Source organism: Elephantulus edwardii, unplaced genomic scaffold (assembly GCF_000299155.1).
Source record: "Elephantulus edwardii isolate Elephantulus edwardi_28Jun2011 unplaced genomic scaffold, EleEdw1.0 scaffold00032, whole genome shotgun sequence".
In the NCBI taxonomy this organism is placed as follows: Eukaryota; Metazoa; Chordata; class Mammalia; order Macroscelidea; family Macroscelididae; genus Elephantulus; species Elephantulus edwardii.
Genome location: NW_006399782.1, coordinates 3,035,641 through 3,050,871, shown reverse-complemented (window position 1 = coordinate 3,050,871; position 15,231 = coordinate 3,035,641). Strand labels below are relative to the sequence as shown.

The 15,231-nt window shown below is 43.5% G+C and overlaps 1 protein-coding gene across 1 annotated transcript; it reads left to right on the top strand.

The window, feature by feature from the left end:
- Positions 1 to 2,613: 2,613 nt before the first annotated feature.
- Positions 2,614 to 7,761, top strand: LOC102864952 (mucin-20-like). Its single transcript, XM_006884296.1, has 3 exons — positions 2,614 to 3,679; positions 5,488 to 5,579; positions 7,693 to 7,761. Exons 1-3 carry the CDS (start codon positions 2,614 to 2,616, stop codon positions 7,759 to 7,761), a joined length of 1,227 nt encoding a protein of 408 aa, XP_006884358.1.
- Positions 7,762 to 15,231: the final 7,470 nt, after the last annotated feature.

Below are 15,231 nucleotides of genomic sequence, written 5' to 3'. Positions count from 1 at the left end.
GGTCTTCCTTCCTGGTGGGGCTCTGGCTATGAGTTTCAGTATGGGCAGCCTCTGTGGGTCAGAGCACATTCTCCTAAGCTAATTATAATTAACTGTAAGTCTATAAAAAGATGAAGACTTTTTATTGTTGGTAAAGGTTTTTCAAATTGCACTGTGTGTCAATTTATGCGTGTATCATCACTGCAATATATTGAAATGTGTGCTATTGAATGGGTCCTGGTAGATTTGTCTGCGTACTGGTGGGATTTTAATCGGTGAGGTGATTGAGTATGCCTGAGTGTATGGTTGGCTGGTGGTGACACAACCTGGCTGATTAATTCTTAAAGCCAAAAACTGGCTTCACGGAAGTCAAATTCCTCCAAGTTTATTTTCTAACTTGAATTTCCTTCAAAACAGAGTTGTTATTGTTTGTAATTGAAAGATCTGACTGCTATAGATTATAGATTAAGGAGTTTATGGAGGAAGGGGACTAGCATTGATCTTTCATTGATAGGAACTATTATCACCCTTCTCATCTTCCCATCAACTCAATGATAAAGGAACTATTTTTAGCCCCACTTTTAAATATGAGGGTGACTGAGGCTTATGAGGATTAAGAAACTCATGCACAAAGTCAGGGTTTGATTTTAGTACACAACACACACACACACACACACACACACACACACACACACACACGCACTTCTAGCCACTGGACCACAATATCTCCTGCAAGCACCTACAATATGGTAGGTTTGTACTAGATATTTAACAATCAATTTGATTTTCACAGTCTCCATGGTAAGGGTGATATAATACATCACATGTTGTCCTGTGAACCAAGGTTGGCAGTTTGAATTAACTGGCTGCTCAGAGGGAAAAAGATGGGCAGTGGCCCCTGTAGAGATTTACATCCTCAGAAACCCGTTGGAGGGTTACCATGAGTCAGAATTGGCTCCACAGCAGTGGATTGTGTTTTTAAGCTCCATTTAAGGTATCTGGTGGTGTAAGTAGTTTGTAATCATCTGTTCATCTGAAAGTTGGTGTTTAAACACAGCCAGGAGTCTGGAAGATAAAGGCCTGGTGAATGGTTTCCATGAAGATTACAACCAAGAAAATCTGTGCAGCAGTTCAACCCTAGCACCTGGGTCACATGAGCTGGGATGTTTCTGGCCCAACAACAACAGGAAGTTGAATGTTACAGATGAGAAAGTGCAGATTTACAGGGAAGAAAGTTGCCCAAGGTCACCCAGCAAACAGCAGAAAGAGGGCTCAAACCAAGGTTCCAAAGGCCCACATTTTCCACTCTTCTAGTCCTCATGTTTGATTTGAGAAAGGAACCATGGGTCTGGAACATTCTAGAGCTGTAGAAGTGAGAGGTGGGCTTTGGTAGCCGTGGGTTTAGGAAGTGTGAGTATATTTTGCATCAGGAAGCATGCCACAGGGCTTCTGGAAAAGTAAGGAGACACATGAGGGAAGGTCAGTGGTCAGAGGCTTCAGCTACTCGAAAGTCAAAACCGCAGGCCTTTCTGATATGCTAAAGGTTTTACTTTTTTAAATAGTTATTATTTTTTTTGTTAATTTTAACAAAAGTTTACAGAGACTTTGGATTTCCATTCATTCATTGTTGTACTTTTCTCCCTGTCCACCTCTCCGCCCCCCAACTCACTCTTCTCTTTGAAAAGTAAAAGAAAAATTCCTTCATTGTTTTACAATCCCTCCCCCCAGGTCCACTTCACTATGCAGCCTTTGTTCTGGACTCCTGTCATGACAATAATACCTAATCACATATCCCTTTTAAACAGTTCTATCCCTCATCTGTTTCAATGCGTATACATAATTTATCCCATCTTTCTCAGTCTCCCCCCACCCTGATGTCAGTTCTGTTTTACAACAGTGGCACCATGCAGTGTTTGTCCTTTTGTGATGGAGATGTTTCACTCAGCTTAACATCCTCTAGGGACATCCATTTTGTATAATATTTCATGAGTTCCTTGTTTTTCAATTTACATGTGGACTCTAGCTGCATACATTACCTCTGACTGCCTGCAGCCCCAGTAATCAGGCAGGATACTGGGACTTTAAGTGAGACATCTGGGCTTCAGATGACATCAGTCAAGGCAATGCCAGTTCTGTGTCTGCCACAGGAGACTGATCCCTATCTTGTCTCTCTCCTTACTGTTTATAAAGGTAAAAACTGGGATAAAACCAATTCTCCTTCCCTGCCTTCCTCCCAGTGGTGCCCAGGGCATAAAGGCAAGAGTAGGTGTGAAGTTATCCATTGATTCAGAGTCAATCTCCCCAAATGCAGGTCCCAGCACCAGCAGATTAGATCCGCTGGTAAGAACATACCATGCAGAAACGTCTGCTGTGACAGCAGGGGTGAGGACAAGCTCAGAGGGAGTCTCCCGGAACACCGATGTCCCTGAGATCTCAGGCCACCTCCCTCTAGAAACTCAACATAGAAGAACTGAGACCTCTATTGGAACCTTTGTTCTCACTGGCACCACTAGGACCAGAGACACCAGGAGCACTTTCCCTGAAACAGAGACCCTTGCCCTGACAAAAACCATACCTTACCAGTTCAAGGTTGTGGTCACCAACTCTTTGGAGACATCTGCCACTAGTGACAGCATGGCAATATCTGAAATGGCCACAGCTGTTACAGGCAGCAAGCTCACCAAATTCATCTTTGATTCCCTTTGCACTGATGAAAGCACTGAAGAGGTAAAGATGGTCACAGCTGACATCTCGGTGTTGGCTCACACCTCTGCAGAAGCTGAGAGTCTGACCTCAGAGAGCAGGGCCTCCTCTGACATCACCACCTCGTCAGCCCTGGAACCTGGTAGCATGGATCCTTTTAAAGTGTGGGAGGCCTACACCATTACGGGCGTTGAGGTTACCAATAGCAGCGTCACAGAAACAGATACAAGTGCTACTGTGCCTGGGCCCTCAGGAACAAACCACAGCCCCACCAGAGGAGTAGCGGCCCTGCCCACCCCTGAGATATCAGCCTCTCCGGATTCCATGGAATCAGCACACATCACTGACACCACAGCCTCTAATGAGACCATGTCAACTTTCAGCACCACAGAATCAGGCACACCTGGGACCACAGGTGATGTCCTACTAACCACCAAGGACACGACAGACACAGAAACACCAGTCAGGTCAGGCACACCTGGGACCACAGGTGATGTCCCACTAATCACCAAAGACATGACAGACAGAGAAACACCCATCAAGGCCTCTACCCACAACAGCCCTCTGGTGCCAGTTAGCAGCACTCAGTCCTGGGAAGAAACTTTATCCTTCTATGTTGGAACAAGTAGTCACATTGAGGTCTCAGAAACAGTCACAGTCTCCACAGAAGCGGAATCAACAATGAGCAAAGTTCCTGCTCCACTGACATTCTCAGCAACAATGAATAGCCCCTCAGAAGTAGTCACCATCAAGAATTCTACATCTTCAGAAACTTTCACCACAGACAGTGCAACTGGTAGAACCTTCTCCACCAGCAGGGACCCTGTTCCTTCTGTCCATTTGATTACAGCCAACAGTAGCCAAAGAGCAAACATCACTATGAGTAAGACCACAGCCTCCTCAGGGCCCCTGATGAGCACCAGCACAACCAGAAGGAAGCCTCCGACAGCTGTGCCCTCCACTGCCCAGACACAGCTGACCACAAGAGGCGCTGCAGGTGAGTGGCTCCCCCACATGTGGTCTTTGGGGACCTGAAGTTTAGAGTCTTGGGAATGTCCATACGCTTAAGAATTAGGGAGAAAGGAAAAATCCTGGACCTATTCTGAGCCATCTCTCCAATATCACCTCTCATGATCTCCTGGGGATTCTTGCCCAAATCAGTAATAAACAGAGTCAGCATTGCATGTGGAAAGAGTACGGGCTTTGTCTGGGAAAGTAGTTCGAGACTTTGTCTCTGCCCTTAGCAGTCTAAATGACTGTAGACACATATCTTTCTTTGGACTTCAGTTTTCCCATCTGCACTTGCTTTGAATGAGCACCGAAGTCCTTTCTAGCTCTGCCCTCCTACAAAGTTAACTATTGAGTAAATATATCAGCTAAGGCCCCACATTTTATTTGACAGGCATGGCCCTCATGTTCTGAAGTCTGTGTCACAGCTACACAGAGGGGCAGTATATGGGCATCTGGCCAGAGTTACTGCTGAAAAGATGGGACCCCAAGAAAGCTGGGGTCACAGGTTGTATGTTACAGGATTGGTATCACAAACAGGAACTTGAGAAGACTGGGCTAAGTTTTGGAGTTTAAAGCTCCACTTCTGAGATGATGCAGTGCTTAGTAAGGAAGTTCCTCGTCAGACCTTGCTTGGTCTACTCGACTCTCGTCCAGTCTGTAGCTGTTTTCTAGTTTTCTGTGAGCACACACACATTCAAGAGCGCTGGCGGTGCGGTGGGTAGGAAGCTGCACTGGTAACCCAAAGGCTGTGCCTTCTCCCGTGGTTCAAACTCACCAGCAGTTCCACAGGGAAAAAAAGATGGACAATCTCCTCCCATGCAACTTACAGCCTCTGAACATTCACTGGGGGGTCAGCTATGAGTCAGTTCTCACTAAACAGCAATGAGCAAGTCAACGGAAATGCAGATGGTTTCTTATTTTAGGCTGTATGTCATATTTTATTATCATAAACAGTGCTACTCTAAACAGTGTATTTCTCTCCTATGAGTGTTATTATCGGTATGGGAAAGTAATAAAAATGTCATTGTTGCATTAGTATATAGTATTCTGATAGGAAGAGGTGGCAACAAGGGGCAAATAAAGACAAGTAGATTAGAAATCAAGTAAAAAAAATTCTTACTGAGTTACTAAGCCAGTAAAGATGAGTCAGAAGACCTCTGTATTCCCCAAGGATTTATCCTGAAGTAGTTCCCTTAGGGAACCCCTTCAGAGGCACTTTCCCTGGCTGATCCTCTCCCACAGGCCCCACCAGGACTTCCGTATCCCATTCCCCACGCTGTCCTTTTGACATCTTTAAATATGTTGTTGTTAGGTGTTGTCGAGTTGAGTACAACTCATAGTGACCCTGTGTACAAGAGATCTGAACCCTGTCCTGTCCTGTGCCATCCTCACAATCTCGGACACACTTAAGCCCATTGCTGCAGTCACTGTGTCAATCCATCTAGTTGAGAGTCTTCCACTCCTTCACTGTCCCTCCACCTTCCCAAGCATGATGTCCCTCTCTGGGGAATAATGTCTCCTAGCAACATGCCCAAAGTATGTGAGATGAAGCTTCATCATCAGTGCTAAAGCATATCTGTTCTTTAAGTATGGGTGATGCTTTTAGCTATCATTTCCTTCACAGAATTCTGGCTCTTTGTGCAATGAGTAAAATGTAACCTTTCCAGTGAACATGGACACGCAGACACACTAGTGTGCACACAAGGATGTGTGTGTGGGGGTAGTGCAATGCACATCTTGATTATGAAACAGACTAAACTGCATCTTCATCTTCCTGCCGTTCTCAATTTACAGATGAGGATGGAGGCTTCCTCCTCCTGCGGCTGAGTGTGGTCTCCCCAGAAGATCTCACTGACCCTCGGGTGACAGAGAGACTGATAAGGCAGGTGAGTGGGCGCTTTCTAGGTGAGGCAAGCAGTGGAATGTGAGCAGTTATAGAAGATTCCAGGATAAGATGTTCAGGGTAGAGAAAAGCAACATTTAAGTGAGGGTCTTGTTTCTTATGGAGTATTAGGTGCTAAAGTGAGGCTGCCTGCCTGACTTTATTGCTTTCTTTTTCTGAGTTCTTAATTCTTCTTTTCTGAATCTAAAGAAAATTGTCCCAGGTCCCAACTTCCACAGGCCCTAGAAAATTCTCATTTTCAGGGGATATTAATGGAGAAATGGGGAAAGACTATTGGTTGCAGGTGACAGAAGCCCAACTCATTGTAGTTTATATAGAAAAAGAAAGCTGTTGACTGAGAAATCTATTCCTGGTTTTCCAGCATCACTTATGGCTGGATCCAGCAGCCCACACATGACCAAAAGGATTTTCCCCCTCTCGCCCTCTCTTAGCTCTTCTCTGCCTCTTTGAGCAGCTTCCTTCCACGTGTAAGGAAAGGTGGCTGTGACAATCTTGGATTCACAAACTTTCAGCTTAGCAACCTCAGCTGAGGAAGTCACTTGTCTCTTTAAAGACCTGTACATCATATCAGGAATCTGCTGGGTCCACCATGATTGACAGTCTGAATGTGGGATGGGAAGGACAGTCTCAAAGGAAATAGAGATACTGGGCAACAACAACAAAAATTAAAAACAAACAAATAAACAAACCACAACTCAATCATACGTGGACACAAAGATTGGGGTATATTTGTACAAATAGAGAAAATTCTCCTAAACTCAGAGCTTTGGACAGAGTTTTCCTATGGGAGAATTCTGGGGTCAGGACCTTTTGGGGTTCATATGATTCTTTGCAATGTTATAATGGGTACCTCAAGAGCAAGGGTCATGGCTCCAGCTTCCCTCAGGTATATTCCTCTAGTCTACAAAACAGGAGAGGGAACATGATGTGGGAAATGTCTGGATTCTATGATGGGCCCCACTGTACAGTCTGTGTGGACCACCTTATAGCTGGTAGTGTGCCCTGTCTAGACCTTAAGCTTGTGCCTAGTACCTCCTGCAGACTTTGGATTCCATATGGCTCAGGAACATTCTAGTCTGATATAATTCCTTGTAAGGTGAACCTGAAGGGAGTTTTGGCTGACTATATGCTGGGGTGGGATCTTGGTGGCAGCCTCGAGAGATTAGTGTGTGCGTTCATCATACAGAAGCAGAACATATCCATTGCTGGTGCGACCTTTTGTTGCAGGCAAAAGAGTAAGACTTGTAGTAAGAAAAAAAAAGATTTGTTGCAGGTTACAAGAGTGCATAGAATCAATGGAATGCCTGAGGAGAAACCCAGATTGCTTTGGGACTAGTCACTGGGAACATCTTGATTAGGGAACAGTTACTCTTGGTGATCAGTGTGGCCACTGGATGCTGCCTCAGTCCATGGGCACCATGACGTCTGAACCTAAGACTACAGATGGCTGTCACTGTCAATAGACTGAACCCAGACCAGTTCTTGTGCTCAGACTCTACCGCCAGGAGATGGCAAGTGGGACTATCTGGGAACTTCCCAGACTTAGGATAGTATGGATTTTGCTGTGAGACAGCCAAATAAATGGCAAATGCCACTTACATGATAATGTGGTAACAAGAATAAGCCCTAGTTGAAGAGCGAGACTGGACTTGAATGTGCAATCTGAGGTGTCTATTCTGGGATCAGAAGCAGGGATATCAGAAGCAGGTCAGACAGCTGACAGTCAGAAAGTACGCCATGAAGGTGTAGGTTGTCGGTTCTGGTTGGGAATGAACCGTTAGTATCGGTGCAGAAGTCAGACCAAAAAGACCTTTGTAGCCAGATAGAGCTGAGTATGAATTCTAATTCCTGGCTATGTGACCTGGGGCTAGTCGATCCCTATTATTTTCTTTTGTTATAAAATGACGTTGATAAAAGCTGCCTCACCGAGGTTGCTGTGAGGTGCAAGTGACATACTGTGTGTGACATCACGTTTTCGGCACAAGAGAAGGTCAGGTCGAGTTGCAGTCCTCCGCACACACCTGCTCCCTCCGCACGGTGTGTTTCCGGGGCAGACGAACTGAATGGAGAACCACCCGGCTCCCTTTGCCTTTCAGATCCGCCATACGCTGCGTGCTCACATGCTTCCCATCCCAGTCTCCCTGCTGCGCGTCAGCATGAGCTAAGGAGCAACCACAGCACTCAAGGATGACCCATGTGTCCAAATGGGGACAGTGCTGCCAATGGCTGGGGCCCTCACCAACAGACTCAGCTATGCCAAGATGTGCGACGACCTTCTTCATGCTCAGCTGCTTCAAGCCCCTTATCTTACAGATGACAGTGGGCCCTGGCTTACACATGCCTCTGTGTGTATGTGGTGTGTTTGTGATTGGGGTGTGTGTGTGTGTGTGTGTGTGTGTGTGTGTGTATTTTTACTCCTCATCCCCAGAGGCATTCTTGGGCTTCCTTTGCCGCATATGTGTGTAGATGTTTTGGTGTTTTATGAGGGGGGGGGTAGAATGTCTATTTTTTCTGTTGTTACTAAATTTTTTTTATATTTTTAAGTAAAGTTTATAGAGAACTTGGATTTCCATTCATTCATTGTCGCACATTTTCCTCTCCACACCCCACCCACAGTCCAGTTTGCTATACAACTCTTATTCTGGAGTATTATCATGCAAACAATACCTAATCATATATTCCTTTTAAATAGTTGTTTCCCTCATATGTTTCAATGCAGTGTACATTATTTATCCCCTCTTTTTTTAGATTCCCCCCTCACTCCCATGTCAGTCCTGTTTTATAACAGTGGCATTATGCAGTATTTGTCCTTTTGTGACTGAGATATTTTGCTCAGCATAATGTCCTCCAGCATCACCCATTTTGTATAATATTTTCATGAATTCCTTGTTTTTCAGTGCTGCATAGTATTCCATTGTGTGAATATACCACAGCTTCTCTATCTATTCATTTGTTGATGGGCACTTGGTTTGTTTCCATCTCTTTGCCATTGTGAACAAAGATGCAATAAACATGGGTGTGCATATATCTATTTTTGGTGACAGCTGTGATTTCTTTTGGGTAATTTTCCATTAGTGGAATTTCTGGGTCTAATGGTATTTCTATTTCCGACATTTTGAGAAAGCTCCATACTGTCTTCCACAGTGGTTGCACCATTTTACACCTTCCACAGTGGTTGCACCATTTTACACTCCCACCAACAGTGAATAAGGGTTGCAGTTTCTCCGCAACCTCACCAGCTTTTGTTGTTTGCTGCTCTGTTGAATTTTGCTATTGTTACTGGAGTGAGATGATGTCTCATAGTTGTTTCGACACATGTGTGTTTAACTACAAAGCAATCTGGTTTCCCTTTTGAGAGATGTTTTATATGTCCATCCTGCATTAAAACTATATTCAGCATGGTCCAGAGATTGTTCCTTTAAAAAAAATATTTTATGGTATAGGAACTTTGTGCCTCTTCTCAGCTATCTCTTTCCTTTATGCTCACCTAGTTTAGGTGTGGACCTTTATCTATTCCACCTTTGCTCTGACACCAGCTACACACACAGCACCTCTTTCTCTGCTCCTAACCACACAAAGCTAGGTCAGAGCTCATCAGTTATGAGCATGATTCTGTAGGAGCCAAGCTGGCTCAAGACCTCAGACACCAGCGACCAGCTCCGGAGTCCATATGACACTCTTTGGTTACAAATTTGGAGAACCTCCTCAGAATATTTCAGGAGCCCTAGTCGTCCCCCCCCCCCCCGCCTTCTGACCTCCTGGCTCTAACTACTCCCTTACTATGACTTACATGGAATAACTAATGGAAAGTGTTAAATTAATGATTATAGTTTTATTATAAGAAAAAGGATACAATTAAAGAGACACATGGGACAAGGTCTGGGAGAATTTCAAATGTAGGGCTTATCTGTACCCCATAAAGAGACCTACTGTCCTTTCTTATTCATTGAAGTCATTCACCAACCAGGAGTTTCCATGCTTACAGCTTTATGGGGTCTTATTACACAGGCATGATTTATTGAATCAGTCCACTGACTCCCTGGTCCATTACTGTCATCCTCAGGTGTGGTCTGGAAACCTTATTGAAAGCACATTAATTATAGGAGAAATTCCAAGGTTTTAGAGCTTACTTTTCAGAACTAGGAATAAAGGCCTAATTCTTTTTAAAAAAATTAATTTGAATGAAAGTTTCCAGTCATTAATTGTTGCACTTTTCTCCCTGCCCACCCCCTTTCCCACTATTCACTCTTCTCCTTGAAAAGAAAGAAAAACTCTTTCATTGTTATGCAATCCCTCCCTCCACCCCCTACATCCACTCCACTGTGCAGAAAGGCCTAATTCTTTGGGTAAAGTTCAAGTAAATGCTCAGACTCCCTCAAACATTACTTCTTGTTGGAACTAACTCATAACTGACCCTCCAGTGGTTTTTTAGAAACTGTAAATCATGGAGGAGGAAATTGCCCATCTTTCTCCCTAAGAGGAGCTGGTAAATTTGAAACACAGCCTTTGGGTTGGCAGTGCAACTCCTTACCTCCAGGCTACCAGAGCTACCTTAAACATTGCTAATATGAATACAGCGCCACTAATATGAATATAAATGGGTAGAGTTGTCAGGAGGACAATTTGATTTATTATCTAAAATCTGGAGCCCTTGGGCAGTGCAAACAGTTGACTTGTATTGCTAACCTGAGGGTTGGTGATGTGAGTCTACTCAGAAATTTCAGGAGGAAACAAAACCTCAATCCAAACTCACTGCCTATTCTGTCCTATGAGGACCTTACAGAACAGAGTAAAACTGATCCTTAGAGTTTCCAAGGCTGTAAGTCCTTTCAGGAACAGACCACTTTATCATTGTCCAATGGATGGGTTGGTAGATTTAAACCATCAACCTTTCAGTTAGAAATCTGATGTTTAATCTTCTGTGTCACCAAGGTTCCTATTGGAAGAAGGACTTGGTGGTATATTTCTGAAAAATCAGGTTTTGAAAATCCTACTCCAACACAACCTTTGCTTGTCCCTGCACATAAAGGGCTTCCATTTGTGTCTATGTCTGTCTTCTCTTCCTATAAGGATATACACCATAAGGATGACAGGAAAAGAATTGATGCCTTGGAGCTATGGTGATGGAGAAGAGTACTGAACATCCCATGCACAGCCAGGATTACAGACAGATATGTCTTGGAGATGGTGCAGCTAGAGTGCTCTTTGGAGGCAAGAATGATGAAGCTTCACCTCACATACTTTGGGCGTGTTGCTAGGAGGTGCTATTCCTTGGAGAAGGACATGATGTTGGGAAGGGTGGAGGGTCAGTGAAGGAGAGGAAGACCCTCACCCAGGTGGTCACACAGTGACTGCTGCAATGGGCTCTTGTGTATCAGGAAGTGTGAGGATGGTGCAGGACAGAACAGGGTTCAGATCTTTAGTTCAAAGGGTTTCTATGACACCTAACAACAACATCATCACATCTGTCACATAAGGACCCATCCTAATTCAGTATGAACTAATTTTAAGGTGATTTCATGTTCCCAAATAAGGTCACATTCACAAGTACCAAGGGTTAGAATTTCAACATTTTTTTTTCCAGGGGACACAATTTAATCCACAACAAATGGATAATTTAATCTTAATCAAACACATATAAGACATACATGTATATACACTGCTGATTATTATTATCATTTGATGCAAAAGATTGAAAAATATTTTTGCAGAAATATTTGGGAATTAAACTGTATAATTATACTTTCATATAAGTGTCCCTGTGTTGTGTGTGAGAGAATTACTGGAGCAGGCCTAAATTTAACATAGTAATGCCACCAACCAAACCAGTAAGAACCAGAAGTACTCAGAAAAAAACTCACCAGTTATGTAAGATTCTAGAGGCTTGTGTCTATGAGGTGAAACTGCCACATGATTCTAAAAGACAAAGGTGGGTGTGGGTCTAAATAGCTTGTCTAAAATCACCTGTGACTCAACACACACTCTGAGAAAGCAAAAACTAGAGGCCACGATGAGGACAACATGAGGCGGAACTTTACTGACAAGAAACTCTCACAAAAGCTTCTCTTTTATTCCTTGTAAGAGAGATTGACCACCGATTTAATGCAGAACAGTGAATGATAATTAATTTCACAATGTGCCCCAAATTTAACAAGTAGGCATCATCTCTAGATATCAAGAAATATAATTGGTGTATCATGCTAGTTATTTTCTACTAGTATCCTAGTCATTCAGCTGCTTACCTCAGGCCTCTGGGGAGTTTCTGGAAGGTGCCTCTGAAATCAGGGAAGAGTGGACAGAGGAATCTACCTCAGGCTAAGCATCAACCCAGACAGCCCTTTGCTTCCTTAGTGTCACAGAGGTCTCTCAGAAGCCTGTCTGCTCCCCTCTCTATGCCAAGCAAACACAGACCTTGGCCCTCTGAAGAACTTGCAAATTCTTTATTGTAGGTACCAAAGTGACAAAACCTAAACCACATACAACTAGGGTGTGAAGTGATGAAATTTCTAGAGTTGCGTCCTTGATCTAACCATATCACTTCCAAGGACACTCCTCCCCGCTCAGCCAGGGAGGAATGCTTCACAAACCCACTGATTTCCTTCCTTCCTTCCTTCCTCTTTCTTTCTCTTTCTCTCTTTCTTTTTCTCTTCTCTCTCTCCTTCCTTCCTTCTTTCCTCCCCCTCCTTTTGAACACCCTGTTTCTTAGTCTTTTCAGGTATGGTTGTGAGATAAAATATAGGACTCTTCCTTAAATTTAGATTTCAGAAAATTAATTAAATTTTTTTTGTCTTAGCAAAAGGATGCCCCAAATATTTCTTGATCTTTGGGCAAACTCCCTGCCTGTGGCATGAGCTATGGGTCACAGATATGTTGTCATTTCCCACTGTTTCTGTGACTCACTGGGAACAGTATCCAGAGATGGATGAGAAGACGAAGGACTTTAGGTTGGGGTGATCTGACTTCCTACTTGCCATCTTGCTTTTGTTTTTTGGCCCCCTCTGACACACAGTACCTAGGAAAATTATATATCTTTTTTCATGTTAAATAGTTTGGAAAGCTCTTTTATTTTTTTGAATTCAGATTTTAAGGAAAGTTTACAGAGACCTTGGATTCATTGTTGCAAATTTTCCTCCCTGCCCCCAGTTCACATTTCTCTTTGAAAAAATATCTTTCATTATTGTACATTGTTTATTCCCTCTTACTCTTCCCCCAACCCCCATGTCAGTACTGTTTTATAACAGTGATATCATGCAGCATTTGTCCTTTTGTGACTGAGATATTTCACTCAGCATAATGTTCTCCAGGGTCACCTATTTTGTATAGTATTTCATGAGTTCCTTGTTTTTCAGTGCTGCATAGTAGTCCATTGTGTGAATATACCATAGCTTCTCTATCCATTCATTTGTTTATGGGCATTTGGGTTATTTCCATCTCTTTGCTATTGTGAACAAAGCAGCAATAAACATGTGTGTGCACATATCTGTTTGGGTGGCAGTTCTGGTTTCTTTAGGGTATATTCCCAGTAGTGGAATTGCTGGGTCAAATGGTATTTCTATTTCCATCTTTTTGAAAAAGCAACATACTGCTTTCCATAGTGGTTGCACCATTTTACACTCCCACCAACAGTGAATAAGGGTTCCAGTTTCTTCACAACCTCGCCAGAATTTGTTGTTTGCTGCTGTATTAAATTTTGCTATTGTTACTGGGGTGAGATGATATCTCATCGTTGTTTTGGAAAATCATATATCTTACACTACATGAGTCTCTTGCCAAGAGATAGGCCTCCTGTGGCTTAGGATGAGACTGATACTAGTATAACTTTTGGACCTTCTTTAATAGGAATGTCTTTTCTTTCCTGACCTTGAGTCACATTGCAAAGTTCTTGTCACATATGCTTGTCTTGGTGCTGTCAAATGTGAGGAGTAAGAGTAATGTGACCACCCATTCTTTGTTTCCCATCCCACTCTGTGTAAGGGGAGATCTGCTGGCATAGTTCATAGTGAATTGTACTGCTAATTCAAAGGTGATGTTTTAAATCCACCAGTGACTCTGCAGGAGAAAGATGGACAACCTCTTCCCATGTGAACAACTGCCTCAGAAACTTAATTGAAATTCAGCTGTGAACTGGTTCCCACTTGACAGCATGAGTGAGTTAAGTCTGTAATTGCTGCACTGCATGTTGTACTGTGGACCAGCAGGCCGGTGTTTCAATCTATCAGCTGCTCCACAGGAAAGAGAGAGGCCTTGTTCTGTTGTAAAGATGTATAGTCTTTGAAACCTGATGGAGAATAATCTCTAGTCAGAATTAAGTTAAAGGCAATGGGAGGGTAGATAGACAAGAGTAAATGTCTTGCCTCCTGAAAGAGAGGGATGACATGGAAGCTGATCAAATTACTGGGAGAAAATGGGGCTGTGGGAATGTGAGGTGGAGGAGAATCTCAGAAAACTCTATTTGAGACCCAGGTTGTTGCTGTGTCACTGAATCAACTAAAACTCATAGTGACCCTGTGAATAACTAACCAGAACCTTGCCCTCTTCTTCATTATCTTCACTCTTTGCAACATACTCAACCCCATTATTATAGTCACTGTGAAAATTCATCTTGTTGAAAGTCTTCTTCTCCCGGAGGAGATAGAAAAATTGTTCCAAGAACTGAAAACCCCAGATCTAAAGATGAGGCGAGAGGCATGTTTTTATAGTTGGTCTCTGGGAAGGGAGCTAAAAAAGTGGTTCAATCCATTTTCCAAGTAACACAGGCATTGGGGACAGCAACTAGAACAAGGAAAGCTAAGATATATTTACTCTTCTGTGAGTGTGTGTGTGTGTGTGTGAAACTGATAGACAGGGATCAGCAAGGCAATGGAGATTCTGGGGAAAGAGTTTGGAGTCCTCAAATGGGAACTATTTCTGTCCTCCTCGTCAAAGAGCCGGACTTCGTGGTGTATGTAAGTGAGGTGACAAGGCGATATAGAGGCTTTGGCAAGTCAGGGCTGGGGAAATGGATGCCTCCCAAAATGAAATAACGGAAGGCTGAAGCAGGACTATAGCCAGCAAGTGCGCCCTGGCCAGGGGACCATCTCTGCCACCTGTCCAAAACTTAATCCTCACACCTTGTGCCTGCTGATGGTGAGAGAGAGCCTTAAGATTGGCCCTTCAGTTGCCAGATGTGGTTATTAGATGCTGTCTAGTCAGTTCTGACTTAAGAGTGACTTCCACGAAACACTGCCCCATATTGTACCACTGGAGGAAAAGCACAGATGGAATCTATGACACAAAAGGAAAGATGTTAGTTAAATAGCTTTTAATTAGAAGTAAGTAAGAGAGTGTGTGCAAAAACATTTTGGTTTTTAGCTTAGAGCCATCACCTCGCAATGTGGTGTGTACGGTTTGAGTGTGTGTGCGTGCGCCAGTGAAAAGAACCCATCCATTTATTTCCTATGTCTTCCTGGTCTCTGTGTATTGTTGGGACAATGTGGCCGAGTCTTGATTGCCACCATTCATTCCCCTTGAAGAATCCTGCTAAAATCGCCTTCAGTCATCTTCCCTTTTGCAGTCTCTCCCAGACAAGGCCACATGGAGGTATAAAGGTGAGGACGGGGTGGTCCTGAGGTATTCATTCCAGGCCACAGCAGTCC

What these genes read in the sequence shown, in the direction of transcription:
- LOC102864952 (XM_006884296.1), top strand. Translation starts at nt 2,614, where the DNA reads ATGGCAATATCTGAAATGGCCACAGCTGTTACAGGCAGCAAGCTCACC. An exon ending in GACCACAAGAGGCGCTGCAG is followed by an intron (nt 3,680 to 5,487) that starts GTGAGTGGCTCC and finishes CTCAATTTACAG; the next exon opens with ATGAGGATGGAGGCTTCCTC. An exon ending in CAGAGAGACTGATAAGGCAG is followed by an intron (nt 5,580 to 7,692) that starts GTGAGTGGGCGC and finishes TTTGCCTTTCAG; the next exon opens with ATCCGCCATACGCTGCGTGC.